At 35.7% G+C, this 25,405-nt stretch overlaps 1 protein-coding gene across 1 annotated transcript in view; it reads right to left on the bottom strand.

Annotated features, from left to right (window-relative positions):
• RNF17 (ring finger protein 17) overlaps nt 1–25,405 on the bottom strand; it is a 132,420-nt gene that overhangs the window by 96,377 nt on the left and 10,638 nt on the right. The window contains exons 4-9 of the mRNA XM_069079711.1: nt 9,986–10,094; nt 9,096–9,176; nt 4,076–4,176; nt 2,664–2,835; nt 1,122–1,198; nt 725–799 (exon numbers count right to left, since the gene is read on the bottom strand). Coding sequence (XP_068935812.1) covers nt 725–799; nt 1,122–1,198; nt 2,664–2,835; nt 4,076–4,176; nt 9,096–9,176; nt 9,986–10,094 — 615 coding nt within the window. The remainder of the gene's footprint in view (nt 1–724; nt 800–1,121; nt 1,199–2,663; nt 2,836–4,075; nt 4,177–9,095; nt 9,177–9,985; nt 10,095–25,405) is intronic.

Genomic DNA, 25,405 nt, shown 5'->3' with positions numbered 1-25,405 from the left:
CCTCAAATCGCCTATGTGGATACTGCCTATCACTTTGTAATGTGAAATTCTCATTATTAGTGCATTCTTGATTCTCTAGGACTTGGTATTTACATTTCTGAAATAAGGCGGCTAGAAGTCATGATTACCAAGGTCTCTAGCCCATATGTGAAGTTATATAACCCAGATATTCCAACTCTCATCCTTTCTAGTGGCATTTTACATTCCATAATATTTTACAAAGAATCTTTGAAGTTGCTAAATTCAAAGCATTAACAAAATTTAGTGCATTTTTTAACTTATAAAATAATTTCCAGTATTCTATCTCATTATGTTGGGAGTGTATTTATTGTTAAAGACAGACAAGAATCACAAAGGGAAAAGAAATAAGCATTTACATAGCTCCTGTTGTGTGCTAGGCACTGTGCTAACACTTTACCAATATTATCTCATTTAATCCTATCAAAAACCCTATGAAGTAGGAGCTATTATCCTCATTTTACAATCAAGAAAGCTGAGGTAAACAGAGGTTAAGTGATTTGCCCAGGGTGACACAAATTTAAACTAAAGTCTTCTGACTCCAGGCCCTGCACTTTTATTCACTGCATCTCTAAGCTGCCTCAAAAGATGATGATATTGTAAATTTTTCAATGTCTCACATTTCATATTAATTTTCGGCATATTCTGTGAAATAGACCATATCAGGCTGAACAGTTATTTTGCCATTCTAAAGTAAAAGACTTACTTGGAAGTTTCTTCAAATTCAATCTTCCCCATATTTTTAAACATACAGATAATTTCATTACAATTCATTTTCAACCTATAAAAAAAGTACAAGTGTTAGACTTTAATCAATTTGATCAGATTAAACAACAAATAAGTGGCCAATACTTTTAGACAAAAGTAATAATTCCTAATTTTTATAATTATAATTAAGTTACTTGGGAAAACCCCCAAACTTCAAGGTATCGCTTCTGATTGAATTTAAACTCAGCTAGAACACTTTTAAGATATCTAATAACTGTGTGTTCTCCTAAAACATTATTCACCTGAGACAGCTTCTGAATTTCAGTGAATTTAAACTCAGCTAGAACACTTTTAAGATATCTAATAACTGTGTGTTCTCCTAAAACATTATTCACCTGAGACAGCTTCTGAATTTCAGAGAATCCACTTCTGACAATTCACTTTCAAATGCCAACTTCAAAGTGTGGATAATCTGTAATTAAAAGATATAACAATAGGTAATTTATGAAATTAAGTCTGGTGGCTCTCTTGAAATAGAAATGTGGCTGCTTTCTGGGAAAAGTGTGAAATAGAAATAAGATCTCCAAAGGAAAATCAGAGGCAACATTCATTCTACCTTCTGATGGGAACAGTCAGCAGAGCTAATCATCAAATCCGTATTCTCTGAGCTCAGTGTTTACAATTCACTGTTAGTACTGAAGGAGATGAAAAAAAATGTGAGACAGTCAACACTCCTAAGTTTATGTATGATCTAGCTGTGGAAGTTAAAGGAATTTAATTCAATTTTTGTTGTTGTTCAATCGGACCTAACCTTTTGTGACCCTATTTGGGGTTTTCTTGGCAAAAACACTATCTGGTTTGCTATTTCCTTCTCCAGTAGATCCATTTTGTCAAGCAATCAGAGACTAAATGACTTGCCCAGGGTCACACACCTAGGAAGTGTCTGGAGCTAGATTTAAACTCAGGTCTTTCTGGCTCCAGGCCTAGTACTCTGAGCCACCATCTGCCTTTTAAAAATTCAATTCGACAAATAAGAAGACCTGTACACATTAAAAACCAAAGAAAATTAAGAAAAGGATAAGGGAACAAGAGTGTTCCAGTAACTTTTAATCATTTATTTCTTTGAGATGTCAAGGGGACCACAAGAGGCTGTGTTTCCATTCTCCCCACTTCAAAACCACAGCTGTCTGATAGTGCAAAGTACATGCCTAAGGATACGTGTCCTGGCACATTAAGATAGTGAAAGACTAGTGTTAAAAGGGGATAAAAGTCATACCTCCTCCCTCTCTGTAGGTACTGATTTCTAACCCCCCTCAACTCTTTCCTCCTACCTTTTCCCCTAAAATTGATAAAAATAACAGTCATTTATTATTACAGAGCAGGAACATACACGCATGATTTTTCCCTTTTTCTTCTGGTCAAAAGTCAGTGCTCCCAATAATGTTATAATGCATACATAGACTGGGCTGGGTGTGCTGGTCTTGACTATTTTTTTTTTTTTTGCTCAGTAACGCTAAGGGTTAAATATGTTTTATAACACATATTCTTAGAGACCTCAGCAAAATTTAAATATGGCAAGAGGTTCCAAGATGAAAACTAGGATCAAAACCTATTTCGCATGTATTTTGTGTAAAACATATTCACCTATTGTCTGTTCCAGTAAAGAATAAGCTTTTTGATGGCAGGTACTACTTTTGAATTTGTTTTGATGTCTCTAACTACTTAACATAGTGCCTGGAATATGGTAAGCCCAAAAAATGCTTGTCCAAGGTTTACGATAGTGCCTTACATCTAAGTGCTTAATAAATGCTTGCTGGCTGATTTGCTGATTGACTTAATTTTTGTGTTTAATCATAATGTTCCCAGACCTGCTTCAAAAAACATGCAAAATTAATTATCACCAAAATACTTAATTTTCCATGAATTCTCAAAATTACCTGATTCAAGTTACAATACGTTCTTAGGGAAGGTGCCATTTTTAATTCTCTTGCTATTCTCATAGCTGCATCCAAATCATTTTTTTTCCCTTCAATGTGTTTTTTGGTCATTATGATAGCACCTAAATAGTCCTCAGTTTTTCTTACAACCTCTTCATACAGGCTTCTTTTCCTTCAATAAAGATAAAAAGTTTTGTAGGCATTTAGTTTTATTTTAATTTTCAAGAACCATGTCAAATTTTTAAAAAGTTCATATTGACAATGTCATTTTTAGATGTTGCTAACAACCATAACATGCAATTATTCCTTTAAATTACTTATACATAAAGGTTCCTTTGAATGATGCACTCAATTTCTACTATAAACACACATTATAGCTAAAAATGGAAACTTTAACCCAAGGGAAAAACAATTTTGACAGAAGTATAAAGCCTTATACAAATGTAAGGTATCAGAATTTATATCATACAGATTTGTAATCTGACAATATCTTAATATATGGAAAAGTATACTTGTCTCTCCACGTATCTTACATATTTCATTAGGAACTCAGCCTTTTAAACACACTCCTAAGCTAAAGACCTTAGTCAAAAACAAGGAAATGTTTTTCAAAGGCCTAAATACAAAACACTTAGGACATCTCCTTCTGTGATATCAAAGATCTAGAAAGCAAAGTAGATGTCCATCAACTGGAGAATGAGTAAACAAATTTAATGGATGATTACTGTGCTGTAAGAAATGGTGAATATGAAGAATATATAGAAGCACAGAAAGGCATATGAAATAATGCAAAATGAGGTAATCAGAGCAAAGAAAAGAATATACAAGATGGTAAGGTAAATGGAAAGAACCAGCACTATATATCAAAAATGAATGTTGCAAAATTACAAATAATCTCAGCCCCAAAAAGAAATGAAAATGCTACCCTCCTTCATTCCTTTTCAGAGAGATAAGGGAGTTGGGGGAGGGCATCTATAGTTGTGGAATAAACAGGTTTTTTTTTTTTCAGTTTTACTCTTATTTTTTTTTCTCCCCTCTTTTTCTGAAAAAAAAAAAAATTCTGTTATATGGGATGGCTCTCTGGGTAAGGGAAGGAGGAAGGCTATGTGGGGGGAAGTTTGGGCAATGTAAAACAAAAGATATCAATACAAATTTATTTTGAAAAGGGATAAAAAGAATAAGGAAAGGAGAATACATCAGAACATATGCATTCTCCTTATTTGAGATTATTCTTGGCATCAAGATCCAGGTATTACTTCTGACAAGTGTACTCATTTTAAATTATTACATAAGATGACTATATCTAACTAGATTGAATATCACAATGACAACTTCTTTTTCTTTAGTCAAGACATTCTTTTAATTTTAAAAATTTATATTTTGACCAACCGAATGTTCTAAAAGTTTCTTACCCTGACTCGAGTGAAGTAAAAAGCTGATGAAATTTTTCCTCGAGATCCTCTAGAAGGCAATCTGTTTCTTGCTTTGTTTGGTTTTCTAGGCATTCCAGCATCTAGTTTTGTTTTTTAAAAATGTTGGTAAAGTTAACAATTTATCTTTACACAGGGCAAGTCTTTCACAAAATAAACAGCAAATAACAATTGCTGTTTTATTAGATCAGTAAATTGATCACCATTAACGTGCTTGGTACTTAGTTCCACTGGGGTAGATCACAACTTACCTATACTCTAAGCTGTAGAAATGGATTTTCTATAAATCTTTTACAGAGGGTATATTCAATGTGGTAGAGACCTCTAAGTTAATCCATGAAATGCTTAACCTTCTGGCAGGTTTTTACTCTCTGCTCTCATCACATGACCAATCTACTTCCTTTTTTGAGTAAAACATCTCTTTAGTGACGTCTTTTCAGTACTTCTTACACAGAGAGCATAACTCACAGATGACTGAGGGTCATACATGCAGAGATAGGGAGAACTTGAAGATCATCTATCCCATTTTACATACAAGAATCCTGAGGCCTGGGAAGGTAAACTCACTTGTTAAAGGCCCAAGTCATGACTGAGGTAAGATCTGAATCCAAGTCTGAAAGCATTAAGCTCTTCTGAGTAAGTTCCAGGTGTTGTACAAAGTCAGATCTCTACACTGAATGGGATACGTGCCCACCAATGATCTTTTTCATTGCACCTTGGTTCATTTACAATTTAAGATATGAATGTTCTAAGATTTGAAGTAACAGAAGTGTCCTAAGAAGAGAGTTGCAGCATAAAATAGACTATTTTTGTAAATTAAAGAAGCATTCTCTAGTTAGCTGGGGAGGTTCTTCAGTTGTTTGTACTTGAATTTAAGCCTTGGAGTTCTAGATAGGCTTCTTAATGAAAACCATAACTGTTTAGGTGACACAAGCTTGGTGATCCTCACAGTTTTGAAAAAACAAGCAGATAAAGAATATCTATTTCCAATGACAACACAGATTTGGATGGATAGCATACTGAGTTAATTAGGACACATCATCCTAGAAAGGTACTATATTATAGGTGGACAACAAACTAAGCAAGGAATTGAACAAGATGAAAGTGGGCTGGATCATAATTGAGAAATTATTTGGTACTTTCCTTTTAAATCATCATGGGGGATAATGACATGAAAATTCAAGTATTCTAGAAAAAGATCTATCTCAATGGTTTATTTTTCAAACCTGATGCTAATTTTCTAGATCCAATACCTAGAATCCTTGATGATATGTACTAATAAATTTGATGAAAGACATCAATCAAATTTGGGACTGACCTAGCACGGTGTCCATGATTTTCTATCTACTGTTTAAGAGCATGGTAGAAATTCCATTCCTACTGGGAATGTCTCAAGGAAATGTTTGTTCTGGATAGCCAACTTTTTCCAGATCACCAAAGGAATCCTTTACATTTAGGAATTCTATAAACTTTTAAAAATGGAAATATAATGCTTGTATTCACTTTCCTTAATATAAAATACTGGCATAAATTAAACTTATGAAAAAACACTACCGTTCAGCATTGCAGTTATGAACATCAATAAATGTTATACGGTGAATTTTGATGATGTGGGATTTAGGACTAATTGGGCACTGACTTTAGTAGTTACCCTGGGACTTTCTGAAAAACAAAAAAAAAACATCAACAAAAAAACAAAACAAAACAAAAAAAAACCAAAAACCCGAAGGAAACAAAAACAAAACAAAAAACTCTATCAACCTGCTTTTTTGATAATTTGCCAAATACACAAGTGACTTCAAATATGGAGAAACAATGGCATTGTAGGTGGTATAAAATGGCTTGAACATGAAGCTAGGAGAGATAAGTAAAATATTAAACAGAATCATTACCCAAAAAGATCTTGGCTAGAGAAATGGGTCAATGAGATAAGATAAAAATTTAACAATAGATGAAAAGTTCTATACCTGTATTAAAAAAAAAACAACAACAACAAGTAACTGCATACAAGCTCATAGGTTTAGAGTCTGAAGGAACCTTAAAGGCTATCTGGTTCAACTGCTCACTTTACAGATGGGGAAGCTGAGGCTCAGAAAAGTTAAATGACTTGCCCACTGTCATGCAGGTGATGAGGCAAGATCTGAACCCAGATCCTAAGGTTCCACTGTAATCACACCACATAATGGAGCAGGCATGGTAAGGCATTAGCTGGTGTAGAAACTACTGAGAATTTTGAGGATACAAGCTGCATGTGGGTGATACAGCAGCTAAAAAAAGTTAATGCAATCTAATGTGCTTTAATAAAGCTGAATGTTCAGAATAAAGGCATTAAAAATACTATTGCATTTTGACCTGATCAGACACTGGAGAGTAACATGTTCAGTTCTATGAAAGAAATTTAAGGAAGGCTAGTTATTACTTGAAGTCATGTCCAGAGGTGGGAGAACAGGATTGTGAAAAGATTAATCATACAAAGACCTATTAAAAAATTAGTGTTTAGCCTGAATAAAAGAAGACATATATGAAAGAGACAATTATCTGAAGGGCTGTCATGAAGAAGAGGAACTAGGCTTGTTTTGCTTGATCCAAGAGAGAACAGATGCAACTTCCAGAGCCAGATGTCATTTCCATATAAGAAAATTTTTCTAATATAGAGAACTATCAAAAAAGTCAAATGAGGACCCAGGGAGGTAGTGGATTTTCCACTGCTGGAGAACTTCAAGTGGAGACATGCTGGGAAGGATGCTGAAAAGGGATTAGTATTTGGGTTTGACCAGAAGACCTTTGAAGTTCCTTCAAACTCTGAAATCCTGTAAAACTGAAGACAAACTCTAAAGCAGTCTTTTTTCCAAGTGTTTTTTTCCCCCCTTCAGGGGAAAAAAATGATTCCAACATTTTCACTGTTTATAGCAGTGTTCTTTCACTTGTCATCACTATTGAAAACAGTACCTCCAATTACTATTTCCACTAACAAAACGTGTGGATAACAGGGACCTCCTATATAGCTCATTCCCATTCTTTTTAAGTTACACCAAATTTGTACATGGGGTGTGAATAAAGATCCTTTGCTATTTTAAAAGAAAATGTGTAAAAAGCATTTTCATAAAGGCTTAATCCAAAGTGTTACCCTTTAGGTGACACTCCAGCACATGACACAAAGATAGTTTTCTTTAAGTCCTTTATTATTTGACTTTTAATTGGAATTTCAGATTAAAAAGTTAAAAATAATAAATTCTAGAAGAACAAATTTTTAAAAGCAAACCTGTCTAATACTATATATTTTCTATAAAAATCTAATTTTTAATAATTCATGTTCAACATCCTGGCCCACAGATATCACTGATGGGCAGGTAAATAATAAAAATGTTAGACATTAAACTTGCTCAGATTTAGTTCTAGTGTTTAAGATTATAGTATCTGGGGCAGCTAAGTGACGCAGTAAGTGGAACACCAGCCCTGGAGGCAGGAGGACTTGAGTTTGGATCCAGCCTCAGACACATAACACAAAAACTAGCCGTGTGACCTTGGGCAAGTCATTTAGCCCCAACTGCCCTCCAAAGAGCGAAAAAAAAATTAATATATTATAGTATCTGTTCTCCTAGATATGTACCTTTAACCTGAACCACTGATTCTCTTAATAGCTAATGATAATAGTAGCTAACATTTATATAGCACTTATTGAATGCTAGGCAGCGTGCTAATAATAAGCACTTTATAAATATCTCTTTTTATCTTCACAAAAATGCTGTGAGGTAAAGTGCTATTGTTATCTCCATTTTACAGATGAGGAAACTAAGGCAGATGTTAAGTGACTTGCCTAAGGTAACAATACATATCTGAGGCTGAATTTCATCTCTACTGAATCCAAATTTCTGTCTGCTTCACTATAACATCAAAGAGCTATTCCTTAACTAATGTTTTTTCCAGTATATCAGTAATGCTTATAAAGTATTTGTTTCTAAACTGCTACCTACTGTGACTAGGACTTTTGTGTATTTTCTCCTTTAAAATATGAAATTAGGTATTAAAAAACCCAATTACATAGAGAGAAATTTTCAGTATAATAGGCTTAAAATTTTCTTCATTCTACACCAGAATTTTCTTTATTCATGAGCACTGTTAGCAAACATTGTTTACTTCCATGTAAAGAAACCCTCTATGTCCAAATTAATTTAGAAGATGCTATGTTAGAAGTCAGAGGGCTTTCTGTCCCCAGGGGTGAAGAATTCTTCTCTTTTTTCATTTGTTTATTGGCTGGTTCTCTTCTTATCTATCCACTGTTCCTCTAAGCACTTACGACTACCATTGAAGTTGACCTCTATTTCTTCCATTTCTACTTTTCTATTTCCTCTTGCTTCTTCTGCCTGGCATTCACAGGAAAAGAATGGAATTTGTTGACAGATATTGCCATTGACAAAATTTGTTCCTTCTATGTAAGGTTATGCCTAATCACAATAATCATTAGGTATGTTCAATGATTTGTGAAGAAAATTCCAATTGCAACTGCTCTCCTACAAGAATACTCCAAGTTCATCACATGTCTAAAAGTCAAAAAATAAAGTATTTTTTATAAGTTTTGTTCATTTTTATAAAATATTTTAAGTATTACTATGAAGCCCACAAGTGAAAGCTTCAAAAAGCACGTTCATTTCTTTCTGGGTACCAGTTATATTCTACTAATCAGCCTAACAGATTATGCGATATATTATTTATTATTATAATATTAAAATATTATTATTATTATTCCTATAAAGTATTTATATACACAGAGATACTATTGACTTCTGCAAAATCTTAGCTAAGACCTAATAATGGTTGAAATGAAGTTTGCCAGTGTGAAAATATATAAACTCTATTCTGGTTAATGCCACATCAAAAGAGAAATGTGAGAGTAATATATATGCCTTTTTAAATTCATAAACATAAAACATAAATCCAACATTTAGTCCAATAAAACAATTCAAAAACACTTTCTATGGCAGCAACAATCCATTTAGATTACCTTTTCTGCGGCACTTAATTGTTCAAAATTATAACCAGCTATCTTCAAGGCTTCATCAATTTCTTGTGTTGTTTTAGTTTCCTAAGGGGAAAAATAACTTCCTAATAGTAAAAAGCAGCACAATTAAATGACATCACAACCTCATATTCACCTATGAACTACTGCTTTAAGAGGGTAAAAAAAAATAATAGTAATTTCAGATATGAAAATATGATAATAAAGGATGGAAACAGAGAAACTAAATTTGCCCAGCACTGACATATGATATTACTCAACAGGGTTTTGGGGTTGCTTATTGGTAACATTAAACTAAAACAGACTTTATAGCATGACAGGATTAAGGTTGGAAGAAATTTTGAAGACCATTTAGACCAAACACCTCACAGAAAACTGAGGCCTAGAAAAATTAAGTTTCTTGTCCAATATTATACAGCTAATGATTTTATTTCTAAAAAACAAACAAAAAACCAAAAATCTTTACATTAGAGTTAAGATTATTTGAATTAAAGATCAGATATCCTACCCTCCAAAAAAATGTAGGTCGAGATTTTTAAAAACCAAAAATAATAAAAAGAATCTACTTAAGGCTATAGAAATGTATACTTTAACATTTATACTCTGGAAAGCAAGTTTTTAAAAAATTCCTTAAAAAAGCAAATGGTAAGGTGAGAATAAGGCAGGTTAGAGGTGGAGAAAGATACCATAAAGTAGGATGGGGGAGAAAACCTCAAATGGAGAGAAACAGTTAAGGAAACAGAAAAACAGCAATTCTTAAAAAATGAAAACCACTAAGGTACTAGACAGCTAAAAAGAAGAGATGAAATAAGCCCAAAGAGTCAGAGTCAAAACATTTGCCTGTATCTGTTCTAAGAAAATAGTATTTTTCATACTGTCACAATTGCTGATGGGTTTAGAATAGGTCTGTGTAGAGTAGATGAATTTTCTAAACCAATAATCTGCTGACCAACTGTCTTGAAATCCTGAGAACTATTCCTCATCCTGGAAAAGAGCACAGAAAGAAATTTATTAACATATGTATATAAACCAATATTCCCTTAAAACAACTTCAACCTTCTAAGATTCTACTCACTGATTTCTACATTTTTCATTTTAAATAATCCTTGCTGTGGCTTGTAAGGATATGTACAACTGATATTCAATTGTGCTAACTGAAGATAAGAATATGAGACAAACTAAATTCTCTCTCCACATAAGGATTTCATTTTAATAGTTAAATTAAATCACGTTTTCATTGGAATTGGAAATAATTCAAAATGAGATAACTGTTTAACCCAAAAAAGCACCGAGTATCTACCATGGATAAGACATGGGAAGGGAAAAAGCATTTACACAGCTTCTAGTATATATTGGGTGCTGAGTTAAGTGCTTTTTACAAATATCATCTCACTTGATCCTTACCAACCATGCTTAGGGGTTGGTGCTGTTTTTATCCCCATTTTACAGATGAGGGAGGTGAGGCAAAGAGAGGGTAAAGTGACTTGCCCAGGGTCACAGGGCTGTTAAGTGTCTGAGGCTGGATTTTAATTCAGGTTTTCCTGAATCCAAACCTAGTGCTCTAACCTAGTGCTCTATCTACCCCACCAACTAGGTGCGTTGTTATAGATATTAAACAATGCAAAGAACACAAAAAATGAAAGAAAGGATTAGTACTTCTCCTTGCCTCTGATACTCACTGTATAGATTACAGAGGTACAGATTACCAATGAAATAAAATTACTAAGAAAAAGAAATTTCTAGGAGGACCAAAATAACAAATCTGATTAAAAATGGCTTATTTCTTTTAGTTTTGCCTCCTCCCTTATATTCTATGAATCTTGGTTATAAACTTACTTACCTTCTATAGAAAGGACCATAATGTTCAACAATAATGATATGTTCTCGTGAAGTAAAAGTACATATGCATGTCCACTGTGATCTAATGTATGTTTCATAAAACAAGATAAAACAGACAGGAAACCTATTCTTAGGTGTGCAAAAATTAGTAAATCATGGAATATTAGAGTGGAAAAGAACTTTAGTGTTATTACTATAGAAATGATTTTATCCCCATTTTGCAGATGGGGAAAGAGAGGTTACACAACTAGTGTCAAATAAATCATTCAAACCAGATCGTCTAGGTTCTAAGTCCAACATTCTTTTGAACTATGACTACCTGTCCCTTATGTAAGCTTAAAGAACTTTAGAAATCAATACTCAAACATCCTCATTTTACAGAGGAAGTAACAGAAGTGTTAGTACATCAATTTGTTCAAGATTCCTTCAGTTTATATGAAGAGAGATGGGACAAAGATCCTGGTCTTGAGTCCATCTGGCCAGAGTTCTTTCAATTGTATCATGCTGTCCTCCCTCAATTTTTTTTTTTAACAATACATATATTTGTTGAATAGCTATTTTTCATTGCAAGATAGAATTCAGGGTAAGGCAAATCTATATAAGACCTGATCTTAATGAAATTTTAAAGGACCTTATATGTTTATAAGGTTTCATCCCTATTTCATTCCCTCAATGTTGATTTAAACAACTAGTAATAACGCATTTTAAAAAATGAGTCAATAACAGAGCTATGAAGAGAACCTAAGAAGTACTGTGTCACTATTGCTACTGCTTACACACACCTTCAAATAAAGCATTTTGTTTGAAAATGATATTAAAGATTTAGAAAAGAAAGAAAATAAAAATAATCTTAAAACAATAACCAATTTTATACAACTTATATATGGGATAGGAATTGGAACTGTGATTTTAATTGTTTAGGGAACTCCCAGACAAGAAAATTTATACCAATACAGATTAGCACCTTCACAGCAACTTACGGCTTTTAAGAGAATTGCCTAGGATACTGAGAAGTAAAATTACTTGTCCAAGGTCCTACAATCAGTAGGTACATCTCAGGGCGAGACCTAAATCCAGGTCTTCTTGGCCTCTCCACCACACTCTCTCATAACATTCAAGATAATCACTCTTCATGCTTTTCAAAATTATTCAGACATTTTTTAAGTCATTAAAAATAATGTCCCCATTACATTTTATTTTGAGGAAAAAATATTTCCTTTTCTTTATATGATCTTCCCCTGTAGTGGTTTCCCTCAAGGGGGCTTGAAAAGACTAACTAAAGAAGCCTGAATGACCCTATTTGTTAAAAGTATGAAAATAAAAACAACTAAAGGACACTGTAGAATAGGTAAAATTATGCTCTCATATAGCAACTGAAACCATGGACTCATCTGGTTAATAAGGATCTCAATATGTACCCACAAAATTTCCCTGTCTTTCCATTCATTAGATAATACATTTATTTTTTTAAGGTGAGAAGGGAATCATAAGTAAGAAATTCAAATAAAATGGGTAAAATCAAATTTAGGAAACATTTCACATGCCTACTTAATTCTATATTATTGTCACAGCAATTTCTTCTGAGTTTAGCTTTGTTCCTGTATATAACAAGCAACACCGCCCTCCTCCCCCAATCACCATACATAATAAACTCATTAACCAACTGTCTGAAATTTCACTTGGGTTTAAATAAACAGTTTTTCTGTTTGGGAAGATTTAGGCACATTCAGTATATGGGCAAATTAATCCCTTTTCATCCTGTTTAGATGAAACTATCAGAGTCCTCAGTAGGTAGTGAATAGTAGGTTTAGTGAGTAAAGAGATTTCCAGGAATAAACAACACATGCTGAAATAGTTTCCAATCTCAAAGGCCAATTTAAATTTGTGGATTTTTGTTTCTGGGAAAACTACCTTAATACTCAGTGAAACCAGGATTCCTTAATGATATTATTTCTTTAAAAAAATTTTTTTAATGTCACAAAAATACTTAAATCTAAATGTCTCACAACAGGCCTCTGATTTAAATACTAAGTATAAAAAAAAAGGTTTTTTTTTTCCTTTTATAAAACTATGCAGAGAAAAACTTTAAGCAGCTTCTCTACGGATCCCAAACAAAGACTGAAGCATCTTGATGGAATCATGGAACTGACCATATTCCTCTTCACTAAGGTTTGGCTTTATAATATTTTTCAGGTGTCACTGTTTTGGCCTCCACCAAAGAAGTCTATGGCCCAAGATGTTGATCAATTTGGCAAAGAACCAGTTATGATCTGAAGGCCATGATTCCATTTCAGGGTGGTGACGGAATAAAGACTTTTTTGCAAATGCCATTTCTGTGTCATTCACTTTAGTGATTGCTCCTGACAACATTATGTGACCACAAAGGGCACTCTGAGGATCAAATCCATGTTTCTTGCAAAAATTGGTCTGTGCCAGAGACAATGTCAAAGAAGCATCTGGATTCACCTGCAGGTCCCCCACAGACAGAAGACTGAGATGTAAGTAGGGCACACCAGTGCTCTGGCCCACTGGAGGCACTGTGGACACAGTGGCCAGCGTGCCCCAGTTGCAGGTGTGGGCTGTGAACTGCACCATGCACATCATGTCCTTTCAGGGGGGGGAGGTGGGCAGCTCAAGCACCTCCGGAGCACCCTGGCAGGCGGCGATAGCAGCAGGGGCAGAAGTACTGCCATTGGAAGCCTCATCCTGTGAACAACTGGTTGGGAGGCAGACCTGGAGGAGTCGGCAAGTATCTTAAATATTCTTAGACAAAGTATCACAGGTCAATCATTTAAAAGTTGAATAACCCAATCAACCTACAAGCCTGTGACAGGTAATGAGGATACAAGTACAAAGAAACAAATGTTCACAGAGCTTACATTCTAATGGGGAAACACATTTTAAAATATATATGTGTATATGTGTGTATGTATCTGAAGTTAAATGAATACAGATTATATTAAATACTGTGGGAGGGAGGGCATTAATAGTTGAAGAGAGGGTCAGATCAGGAAAACCTTCATGCAGAAGATGGTGTTTGAGTCTCATCTTAAAGAGAATATGAGGTAAGGAGGGAATGCATTCCAGGTATTTGGAATGGTCACTTATGAAGGCAGGGAGGTAGCACCTGGAGTGTCATGGGTATGAAACACAGCAGTCCAATTTGTCTAGGATGCAGAGTGCCAAAAGGAAAATAATTTCTAAAGAGGCAGAAAAGATAGGTTGGGGCCAAGTCATGTACAGCTTTAAAAGCTAAATGGAAGAATTTATATATGATCCTAGAGGCAACAGGGAGCCACTGGAGTTGGCTGAATAGGGGTCAGAACTAGGCTTAAGGAAAATCACTTTAGCAGCATTGTGGAGATACATGGAGTAGAAAGAAACTTGACACAGGAAGACCAATCAGGAGACTGTTGCAATAATCTAGGAGAAGGGTGATGAAGGCCTTAACTGAGGTAATAGTTATATGTGTAGAGAGAGGTAACTGGATGCAAGAAATGGTATTACGTTAGAACAGCAAAATTTGGCAACTGATTAGATATATGAAGTGAAGGAGAATGAGGAATACAGAATAACATCAAGATTATAAATCTCAAGAGACTGGAAGAATAGTAGTACATTTAACAGAAACAGAAAATGTGAAAGCTAGGAAGGTTTAGGTGAAAAAGATGAATTCCATTTTAGAGGTGCTAAGCTAAAGAGGTATCCAATACATTCAGTTTAAAATGGCAAATAGGTAACAGGTGATGCAGGTGTGAAGTTCAATGGAGAGAACAGGGCTGGATACAGATGTGTCATTTGTGCTGGGATGATAGTTAAACCCATGCAATCAGATGAGATTACCAAGCTATAGAGGGACAAAAAGTGATCCATTGGAGGAGGAAATAGCAAACCACTCCACTATCTGTCAAGAAAACCCCATGGACAGTACTAAAATTATGTAAGAGATGACATCAGAAGATGAGCTCCTCAGGCTGGAAGGTGTCCAATACACTACTGGGGAAGGGCAGAGGACACCTACAAGTAGCTCCAGTACTAATGAAATGGATGGGCCGAAGACAAAAGGAAGCTCAGCTGCAGAAGCATCTAGGGATTCAAGTGAAGTCTGAAGCTATAAAGATTAATATTGCATAGGAACCTGGAAAGTAAGATCCATGAACCAAGGTAAGCTGGATATGGTCAAACAAGAGATGGAAAGATTAAATATTGGGAAACTTGTAGTCAGTGAAGTTACATGGATGGGAATGAGTGAATTAAATTCAGATGATTACTGCATATATTACTGTGGGCAAGAATCCCTTCAGAAGAAATAGAACAGCCCTTATAGTTAATAAAAGGGTGAGAAAAGCAATATTGGGGAATAAGCTCAAAAAGGAGTTAATGACATCTGTTCAAATCTAGGACAAACCATTTAACATCAGAATACTACAAGTCTATGCTTCAAACACTGATACTGAAGATGCCAAAGTTGATCAATTCTACTAAGACCAACATTATCTTCTAGTGATAACATCAAAAAAAGATGTCACATTCATCATAGGAGCCTGGAATGCTGAGGTAGGAAATCAAAAGATAACTGGAACAAGAGGCAAGCTTGCCCTTTTGAGTACTAAATGAATCAGGGCAAAGAGTAATGAAAGTACGTCAAAGTTAACTCATAGATCACAACATTCTTTGTCAACTGCCCCAAAAGTGACTACACATGGACATCACTATATAGTCAATATAAAAATAAGATTGTATGCTTTGTAGCCAAAGGTGAAGAAGCTCTGTACAGTTAGTTAAAACTAGACCTGGAGCTGCCTGAATTAGATCAAGAACTTCTTATTGTAAAATTCAGACTTATATTGAAGAGAGTAGGAAAAATTATCAGATTATGTAGGTATGACTAAATAACATCCCTTAGGAATATGAAGTGGAGGTGATGAATAGATTTAAGGGCTGTGATCTAGCAGATAGAATATTTGAAAAACTATGGACAGAGGTTCCAATTTTTTGTACAGTAGGCAACAACAAATAATATTCCAAAGGAAAAAAAGATCAAGAAAGCAAAATGGCTCTCTGATGAGGCTTTACAAATAGCTGAGGAAATACTGAAAGCAAAAGGTAAAGGAGAAAGTGAAAGACATACCCAACTGGATGCAGAATTCCAGAGAACAGTCAGGATAGAAAAAGTTTTCTTAAATGAGCATTACAAAGAAATAGAAGAAAACAGCAGAATAGGGAAGACAAAAGATCTTTTCCTCAAGAGAAAATTAGGGGGAAGAGCCAAGATAGTGGCATAGAAGCAGGAAAACTCCCTGCACTCCCCCCATAACCACCTCAAATACCTGTAAAAGTGACTCTAAACAAAATTCCAGTCTACAGAACCCACAAAGTGATAGAAACAAACCTCCCGCTGAAGACAGCGCAGCAGGCCAGCAAGAAGGGTCCATCACAGCCTGTTGGGAGCAAAGCCTAGTCCCGTGTGAGTCCGAGGTTTTAGCTCCAGGGTGGCCCCAACAGCCTCTTGGCTACAGGGATGTCAGGAGAGTGGATCACCAGCAGATGTGGTGGTTTTCAGAATTATCAACCCATAAATGCCAAAGACAAAGTGAGAGGTCAGTGCAGTGTAGACTTTGGGAACAGGGAGTCTGGGAGTGTGGTCTGGCCTCTGCCCCTAGGAGGGAGAAGTGGATGAGGTGCAGCTGACACTGCCGTGTGGCTGCTTCAGAGCTCCTGGTCTGCAGATTGTAGGGGGGCCAAGCAACCATTCTGAGGGGTAATCCCTCTTGCTAAATTTAACCTACTTGGATCTAGATTGCTGTCTAGTGTGGAAGTCTTAGAGTGCATGACCAGTGTTCCAGAGCCAGTGGAGGCTTCAGAACAGGCACCCAACTAATAGCTCCAGCAGCTGAGAAAACCCCAGAGATTGGAACAAAGCTCCCCCCTCTGCCAGCAGAGTTCTACTGTGGCAAAAAGCTCAAAAGTCAAGTAATTAAGTGGCAACATGAGCAAGCAAAGGAAGTAAAGAAAGCACAGCAATCTGACTTTGGATTCCTTTTTTGGGGACAAAAAGGGTCAAAGCATGGAACAGGAAAAAGACAGTGAAGTCAGAACTCCTGCACCAAAAAGCTTCCAAGAAAAATATGAACTGGTTACAGGCTATAGAGAAGCTTAAGAAGGATTTTGAAAACCAAATAAGAGAAGCGGAGGAAAAACTGGTTAGAGAAATGAGAATGATACAAGAAAATCATGAAAAAGAGTCAACAACCTGACTCAAGAAAATAACACCTTAAAAAAACAGACTAACTCATTGGAAAAAGAGGCTCAAAAAGTCAATGAGGAGAAGAATGCCTTAAACAGCAGAATTTGCCAGATGGAAAAAGAATCTCAAAAGCTCACTGAAGAGAATCATTCCTTCAGAATTAGATTGGAGCAATCAAGATACTATTAAACAGATCCAAACAAATGAAAAAAATAGAAGGCAATGTGAAATATCTCACTGGGAAAACCACTGACCTGGAAAATAGATACAGGAGAGGTAATTTTAAAATTATTGGACTACCCGAAAGCCATGATCAAAGAAAGAACCTAGAAATCATCCTTCAAGAAATTCTCAAGGAAAACTACCCTGATTTTTAGAACCAGAGGGCAAAACAGAGGTTGAAAGAATCCACTGATCACCCCCTGAAAAAGATCCCAAAAGAAAACTCCTAGGAATATTACAGCCAGGTTCTGGAGTTCCCAGATCAAGGAGAAAATATTACAAGCAGCCAAAAAGAAACAATTTGAATATTGTGGAAACACAATCAGGATAACTCAAGATCTGGCAGCTTCTACACTGAGGGATCGAAGGGCTTGGAATATGATATTCTGGAGGTCAAAGGAGCTGGGATTAAGACCAAGAGTCACCTATTCAGCAAAACTGAGTATCATATTTCAGGGGAAAATATGGTCATTCAATGGAATAGAGAACTTTCAAGTATTCTTTATGAAAAAACCAGAGTTGAATAGAAAATTTGACATTCAGATACAAGAACCAAGAGAAGCATGAGACGGTAAACAGGGAAAAGAAATCATAAGGAACTTATCAAAGTTAAACTATTTACATTCCTATGTGGAAAAACAATAACTGTAACTTATGAAACTTTTCTCAGTTTGAGAATAGTTGAAGGTAATACATATGTATGTGTATATGTATACATACATACCTATGTCTATATAGGAATGTATATGGGCATATGAATACACACGTGAATGTGTGTATATATGTGTACAAGTATACATAGAGGGCACAGGACCAGTTGAATAGGAAGGGATCGTACTTAAAAGGTGAAATTGAGAGGTGAGAGAGGAATAGAATGAGAAGAGATGGGGAGAGACAGAATAGCGTAAATTATACAATAAAAAAGAGGCAAGAGAAAACTGTTACAAAAGAGGGGAAGAACAGGAAGGCAAAAGGGAATGGGTCAACCTTACTCTCAATGAATTTGGCTTAGGGAGGGAATGATATACACACTAAATAGAGTATCTCGCCCTACATTAGAGTAGGGGGAGAAGGGGATGAAAGGGGGGATGATGGAAGGGAGGGCAGGTTGGGGGGGAGGGAAGTTGGAAGCACCCACTTTTGAAAAGGGACAGGGTCAAAGAAGAGAACAGAACAAGAGGGGGGCGGGATAGGATGGAGGGAAATATAGTCAATCTTTTACAATATATTCACTATGGAAAAGTTTTGCATAGCTACACATGTACAACGTATATTGAATTGCTTATCTTCCCAGTAAGGGTGGGTGATGAGGGAAGAAGGGAAAGAATCTGGAATTCAAAGCTTTAAAATCAAATGTTTTAAAAAAATTATTATTTTTTACATACAACTGGGAAAAAGGATATAGAGGCACTGGGGTATAGAGATCCATCTTGACCTACTGGAAAGTCGGAGGGGGAATGGGGGAAGAAAAAGGAGAAAGCAAATGGAAATGAATGATATAAACTAAAAATAAACATAAAATTTAATTTAAAAAACAAAACAAAAAAACTACTGAACTGAGAAATGAAACTAAGAGCTGGTGAAAAAACCAATAAAGTTGCTAGACCTTTACTATATGATAAAAAACAACAGAAGAAAACCAAATGACCAGTGTATCAAAACTGAAAAGAGTGAATCTGCCTCCAATGAAGAGGAAATTAAAACAATAATTAGGAATTATTTTGCCCAATTGTATGCACATAAATTTGACTTAGTGAAATGGATGAATATTTACAAAAATAAAAGTTGCCCAGAATAACTGAAGAGGAAGAAGAATACTTAAATAACCCCATCTTAGAAAAAGAAATTGAACAAGACATCAATGAACTCCCTAAGAAAAAATCTCCAGGGCCAGATGATTTTACAATTCTATCAAACATTTAACTAACAATTGATTCTAATACTTTATAAACTATTTGGGAAAATTGGAGGAGTCCTACCAAATTCTTTTTATGACACAAATATGGTACTGATAATTAAATTGGGAAGAGCTAAAACAGAGAAAGAAAATTATAGACCATTTTCCTGCATGAATACGGATGCAAAAGTTTTCAATAAAATATTAGCAAAAAGACTACAGCAACTTATCACGAGAATAATACACTTTGATCAGGTAGGATTTATTCCAGATATGCAAGGATGGTTCAATATTAGGAAAACTATTAATATAATAGATCACATCAACAACAAAACTAATAGAAACCATACGATTCTCTCAATAGATGAAGAAAAAGCCTTTGACAGAACACCCATTCCTATTAAAAACACCAGAAAGTATAGGAATAAATGGAGTCTTCCTTAAAATAATAACTAGCATCTATCTAAAGCCATCAGCAAGTATTATATGTAATGGGTACAAGCTAGAAGCATTTCCAATAAGATAAGGGGTGAACAAGGATGTCCACTATCACCCCTCAATTCAATTTGGTATTAGAAATGTTAGCTGTAGCAATAAGTGAAGAAAATGAAATCTAAGGAATTAGGTTAGGCAAAGAAGAGACTAAACTATCATTCTTTGCAAATATGATGATATACTTAGAGAATTCTAGAGAATCAAGTAAAAAACTACTTGAGATAATAAATAAATTTGGTATAGTTGCAGGATATAAAATATGCCCACATAAATCCTTGGCATTCTTATACATTTCTAACAGTTCAACAGCAAGAAATAGAAAGAGAAATTCCACTATTGTGCTATAAGAAAGGAAGAGCAGATGGACTTCATATTTACCTGGAGAGGCTTATATGAACTAATGCTGAGTGAGAAGAGTAGAACCAGGAGAAATTTGTACACAATTACAGACACAACGTATGTGTGATGACCAACTTTGAAAGGCTGGACTCTTCTCAGCAATGCAGTGATATAAGTCAATCCCAAGAGACTCATGATGGAGAGAAATGTGTGCATCCAGAGAAAGAACTAGAAAGAACTGAGTTTATATCCAGATGGAAGCAAAATACCTGATCTTTTTCCTTTTCTTGTTTGGTTTTATGTCCTCTTTACCATTTTTCATTCCATCTGATACAATCCGTCTTTATAACCTGACTAATGTCTAATGTGAAAGTATTTACAGATCCTATACTTGACTATATGGTGGGGAGGGGGAGGAGGGGGACAAACTGTGAAACTCAAGGAATTGTGGAACTGAATCCTGTAAACTAAAAGTAAACAAACAAATTAAAAAAAAAGAAAGAGAAATTCCATTTAAAGTTAGTGTAGACACTATAAAATATTTGGGAATTTACCTGCCAAAACAAACTCAGGAACTATATGACCACAATTATGAAACAGTTTTCACACAAATAAAGTCAGATCTAGATTATTGGAAAAACATCAGTTGCTCATGGCTAGGTCGAGCTAATATAATAAAAATGCCAATTTAACCTAAATTAATGTACCTATTTAATGCCATACCAATAAATCTACCAAAAAATTATTTTCTAGAGCTAGAAAAAATGTAACAAAAATTATCTGGAAGAACAAAAGGTCCAGAACATCAAGGAAATTAATGAAAAGAAATGCTAGGGAAGGGGGCCTACCCATACCAGATTTTAAACTGTATTATAAAACAGCAGTCATCGAAACTACTTGGTAACAGCTAAGGAATAGAGTGGTGGATCAGTGGTATAGATTAGGTACAGGAGACACAGCAGCCAAAGACTACAGTAATCTACTGTTTGACAAACCCAAAGACCCTAGCTTCTGGGATAAGAATTCACTATTTGACAAAAACTGCAAAATAGTATGGCAGAAACCAGGCATAGACCAACATCTTACATGGTATACCAAAAAAAAAAATCTAAATGGGTGTATGATCTAGAAATAAAGGCTGACACAGTAAGCAATCTGGGAGAGCAAGGAATAGGTTACCTGTAAGATTAATGGAGAAGGGAGGAATTTATGACCAAATAAGAGATAGAAAGCACTATGAAATACGAAATGGATAATTTTCATTACATTAAATTGAAAAGTTTTTGTACAAATAGTTAATGTAACCAAGATTAGGAGGGAAGTGGAAAATTGGGAACGAAGTTTTACAACCAGTGTCTCTGACAAAGGCCTCATTTCTAAAATAAATTAAGAGAGTATTAAGTCAAATTTATAAGAATACAAGTCATTCCCCAATTGATAAATTGTCAAAGGACATGAACAGGCAATTTTCAGAAGAAGAAATTAAAGATATCTATAAGCATATGAAAAATGCTCTAAATCACTACTCATTAGAGAAATGCAAATCAAAACAACTCTGAGATACCACATCTCACTGGTGAGATTGTCTAAGATGACAAAACAGGAAAATGATAAATGCTAGAAGAGGATGTGGAAAAACTGGAACACTAATGCACTGTTGGTGGAGTTGTAAATTGATACAACCATTTGTAATGGGAATGCAAATTTAAAGATCTTCCCTGCCCCTAGGCTAAAGTGCGCCTGAAACTTGGGGGCTTGTCTTTCAGTAAATACTTTTTGATTGGCCAGTGGGTCAATAAGGTTGTTACATTCTCTGAGCCAGGAGAAGGCTATATAAGCCCGGATGTGAGGCTTTGTTTTGGGGGCTCACTTTGAGAAGCGTTCTGTGATTTGATCTGTATTCTGGGAAGGCTTTGAAAAACCCAGATGCTGATTTGGTATGGATATAATGGTTGGACAGTTTGGAAATCTGTCTACTTGATCTGTTTCTGTCTTGATAATTCTGCCTGTATGCTTTGAAGTTTGGGGTGCTGACCTTTTTCCCCTGAACAAGGTAAACAATATATGTCTGACTGATTAAAGTAAGCTTGTTAACCCATTTTGAGTTGCTTTCCTTTAACAAAGCAGATCCAAGAACCTGTGGTAGCAGCAAACCCTGAGGACATGCTTGGGGTGCTTGCCACTACACCATTCTGGAGAGCAATCTGGAACTACGCCCAAAGGGCTATAAATAAGTGTATAATCTTTGACCAAGCAATACCACTTCTAGGGCTGTATCCCAAAGAGATCACAGAATGGGAAAAGGACCTGTTTGTAGAAAAATATTTATAGCAGCTCTTTTTGTGGTGGCAAAGAACTAGAAATCAAGGGGATGCCCATCAATTGGGGAATGGCTGTGGTATATGAATGTAATGGAATACTAAATGTGCTACAAAGTAATGAGGAACAGATGGACTTTATAATAACCTGGAGAGACTTATATAAATTGATGCTGAGTGAGGAGAGCAGGACCAGGAGAACTTTGTATATAATTACAGACATATCATTTGTGTGACAACTAACTTGGATAGACTGGGCTCCTCTCAGCAATGCAAGGTTGTAAGATAACTCCAAAAGACTCATGATGGAAAGAGATATCCCCATCCAGAGAAAGAACTACAGAGTATGAATGTAGATTGAAGCAAACTATTTGCTCTTTTTTAAAAAAAAAATTCTTTTGTTTTGTTTCTTCTTTTCATTGTTCACTCTATTGGTTATAATCCTTCTTTACAACCTGACTAATGTTTAATGTGAAGGTATTTGTAGATCCTATATTTGACTGCATGCTGCCATGGGGGGGGGGAGGAGGGAGGGGAGAAAATTCGAAACTCAAGGAACGGAATGTTGTAAACCAAAAGTAAATAAATAAATTTTTAAAAAAATTATAGAATTCTGAAAATTTTGGCTGAGACTGATTTTATATAAGACAGTGGCATCTATTGACAAAAGTGATTTTTACAACTAGCTCCTTAGGATATACATTTTATTGTGTGTATGTATACATACGTGTGTGTGTGTGTGAAAGAACAGTGGATTTAGAACCAAATCTTGTCTCTGCCACTTACTAAATGTGTAAGCTGAGTGAGCATGGGCAAGTCGTCACAACCTTCAAGAGCTTCAGGTTCCTCACATGTAAAATGAAGATGATGTGTTTTTTTGTATATCTATATATCTACTTTGAAGAGTTGTTTTGATAAAAGTAGATTTGAAAACAAATTTTTTTTATTAAGCCAAAAAAGTTCCATGGAGAACCTCCATGGCCTGGATAATTCATTGAGATCCTATAGTTTTAGTCAAAAGGGTAAGAATTAGACCCCAAGTTTAAATCCTGAGTTCTAGTCTCAATTCTGCCAGGAATTAGTCCCTGACTGAACTGAACCTCCCTAGTTTTTTATAAAGAGGGTGTAGGGGATTGTTTCAAATTATCTTCAGGTCCATCTACCTCTGAAATATTATCGTAATATCATTTTCCAAATATGCTTTTTTTTTTCATTCCAGACTTGTGATTTTATCAGTGGGCGGAGGTGTCCACCTGTTGGCTACATGTGGCCAGCAAAAACCTAAATGCAGTCAAACCAGATTAAAATATAACTAGCAGGGATATGTTTCTCTATATGAGTTTGACACCTCTGGTAGAGGGGATGTTAAAAATATATATACTAAACATATAAAAAGATATACTAAGCAATAGGCATGAGGAAACAAACACAAAGTATGCAAAAATCCCTGTTCTCAAGGAGCTTAAATTCTAATGGGGGAGACGAGACAAGTATATACCTAAATATTTGCAGAATGAATATAAAAAGAATAGTGTCCTGAGATAGAAATTGGTTTGGGAAGGACACTAGCAGTTGAAGGGGATCAGGAAAGGGTCTAAGTGGTGTAAGGGGAGAGAGAGGGGGAGAGGGGGAGAGAGAGGGGGAGAGGGAGAGAGGGAGAGAGGGAGGGAGAGAGAGAGAGAGAGAGAGAGAGAGAGAGAGAGAGAGAGAGAGAGAGAGAGAGATCATCTATCATGGCGAGGGGAGGAATGAGTACATTGCAGGCATGAGGGACAGCCATCAAATGAATGGAGATGAAAGATGATATGGTATGAAAACAAAGAGGTTAATATGGATGGTAGAGTGCTTGAAGGAGGAATAATGTTCAATGAAGCTGGAAAGACAGTTAAAGTCAAGTCGTGAGAGCTTTAAAAGCTAAACAGAGGAGTTCATATTTGATCTTAGAGGCAATAGAGAGCTGCTGAAATTTAACAAGTAGGAAGCAACATGTTTAAATCTGGGCTTTAAGGAAAATCATTGGCAGCAGTGTGGAGGATGCCCTAAAGGAGGGGAAAGACTTAAAATGGGAAACCAATTAAGAAGCTGATATAATCAACCTCAAGACAAGGGATGATGAGGGTCTCAACCAAGGTAGAAATTGTGCTAATAGAAAGGGTTGAATATAAGAATGGTGGCACTATAGAAGTAGAAATGGAAATATTTGACAAATGTCTGAAAATGTGGCATGAGGAGCCCAGAAGAATGACAAAATTACAAACCTAGAAGACTGAAAGAATGGTGATGCCTTTGGCAGAAATGGGGAAGTTAGCAAGAAGGGAAAAATTTGGCGGGGGAGTGGGGGGGGAAGATAATGAGTTTTATTTTGGATATGCTGAGCTTGAGATGTACCCAGCACAGTCAGTCTGAAATAACCAAAAGACAACTGGCAATGTGTGACCAAAGCTTATAATAGAGACAAAAACACAACTCTCATTTCACCTATTTTTATTCTTTTCCTTTTGAAATTGGGATTTACCATCTCTACTTTATCACCAATTCATTCCCTAATACCTTAGAATCTGAGTTCTGACACTACCATTCTTGTAAAACTACCAAATCTAGCCTTATAGTGCAGGGGGGAAAGAGCCTTAGACTTGGAGTCAACAGCCCCTGGGTTTAAATTTCAGTTTTGCCACTTACTACATTATAACCTTGGTAAAGTCACTTAACCTTTTTTTGTGGGTCTCAGTTTCATGTGTTAAAGGAAAGGGCTGGAACGAAAGACCTTTAACGTTCCTCCCTAATAATTTAAAATCTATGGTCCCCTGATACAACATAAATTTCTCCAAGGCAGGGACTTTCATTTTGTTTTTGTATTCCCAGGGCCTAGCAGTGTCTAGAACACACACACACACACACACACACACACACACACACACACACACACACACACACACAC

Source organism: Petaurus breviceps, unplaced genomic scaffold, assembly GCF_028583685.1.
Source record: "Petaurus breviceps papuanus isolate PSGF00001 unplaced genomic scaffold, PetGlider_PUasm1.0 91133, whole genome shotgun sequence".
In the NCBI taxonomy this organism is placed as follows: Eukaryota; Metazoa; Chordata; class Mammalia; order Diprotodontia; family Petauridae; genus Petaurus; species Petaurus breviceps.
Note: the sequence above shows the minus strand (reverse complement) of the source record. Positions and strands in the feature narration are given on the sequence as shown.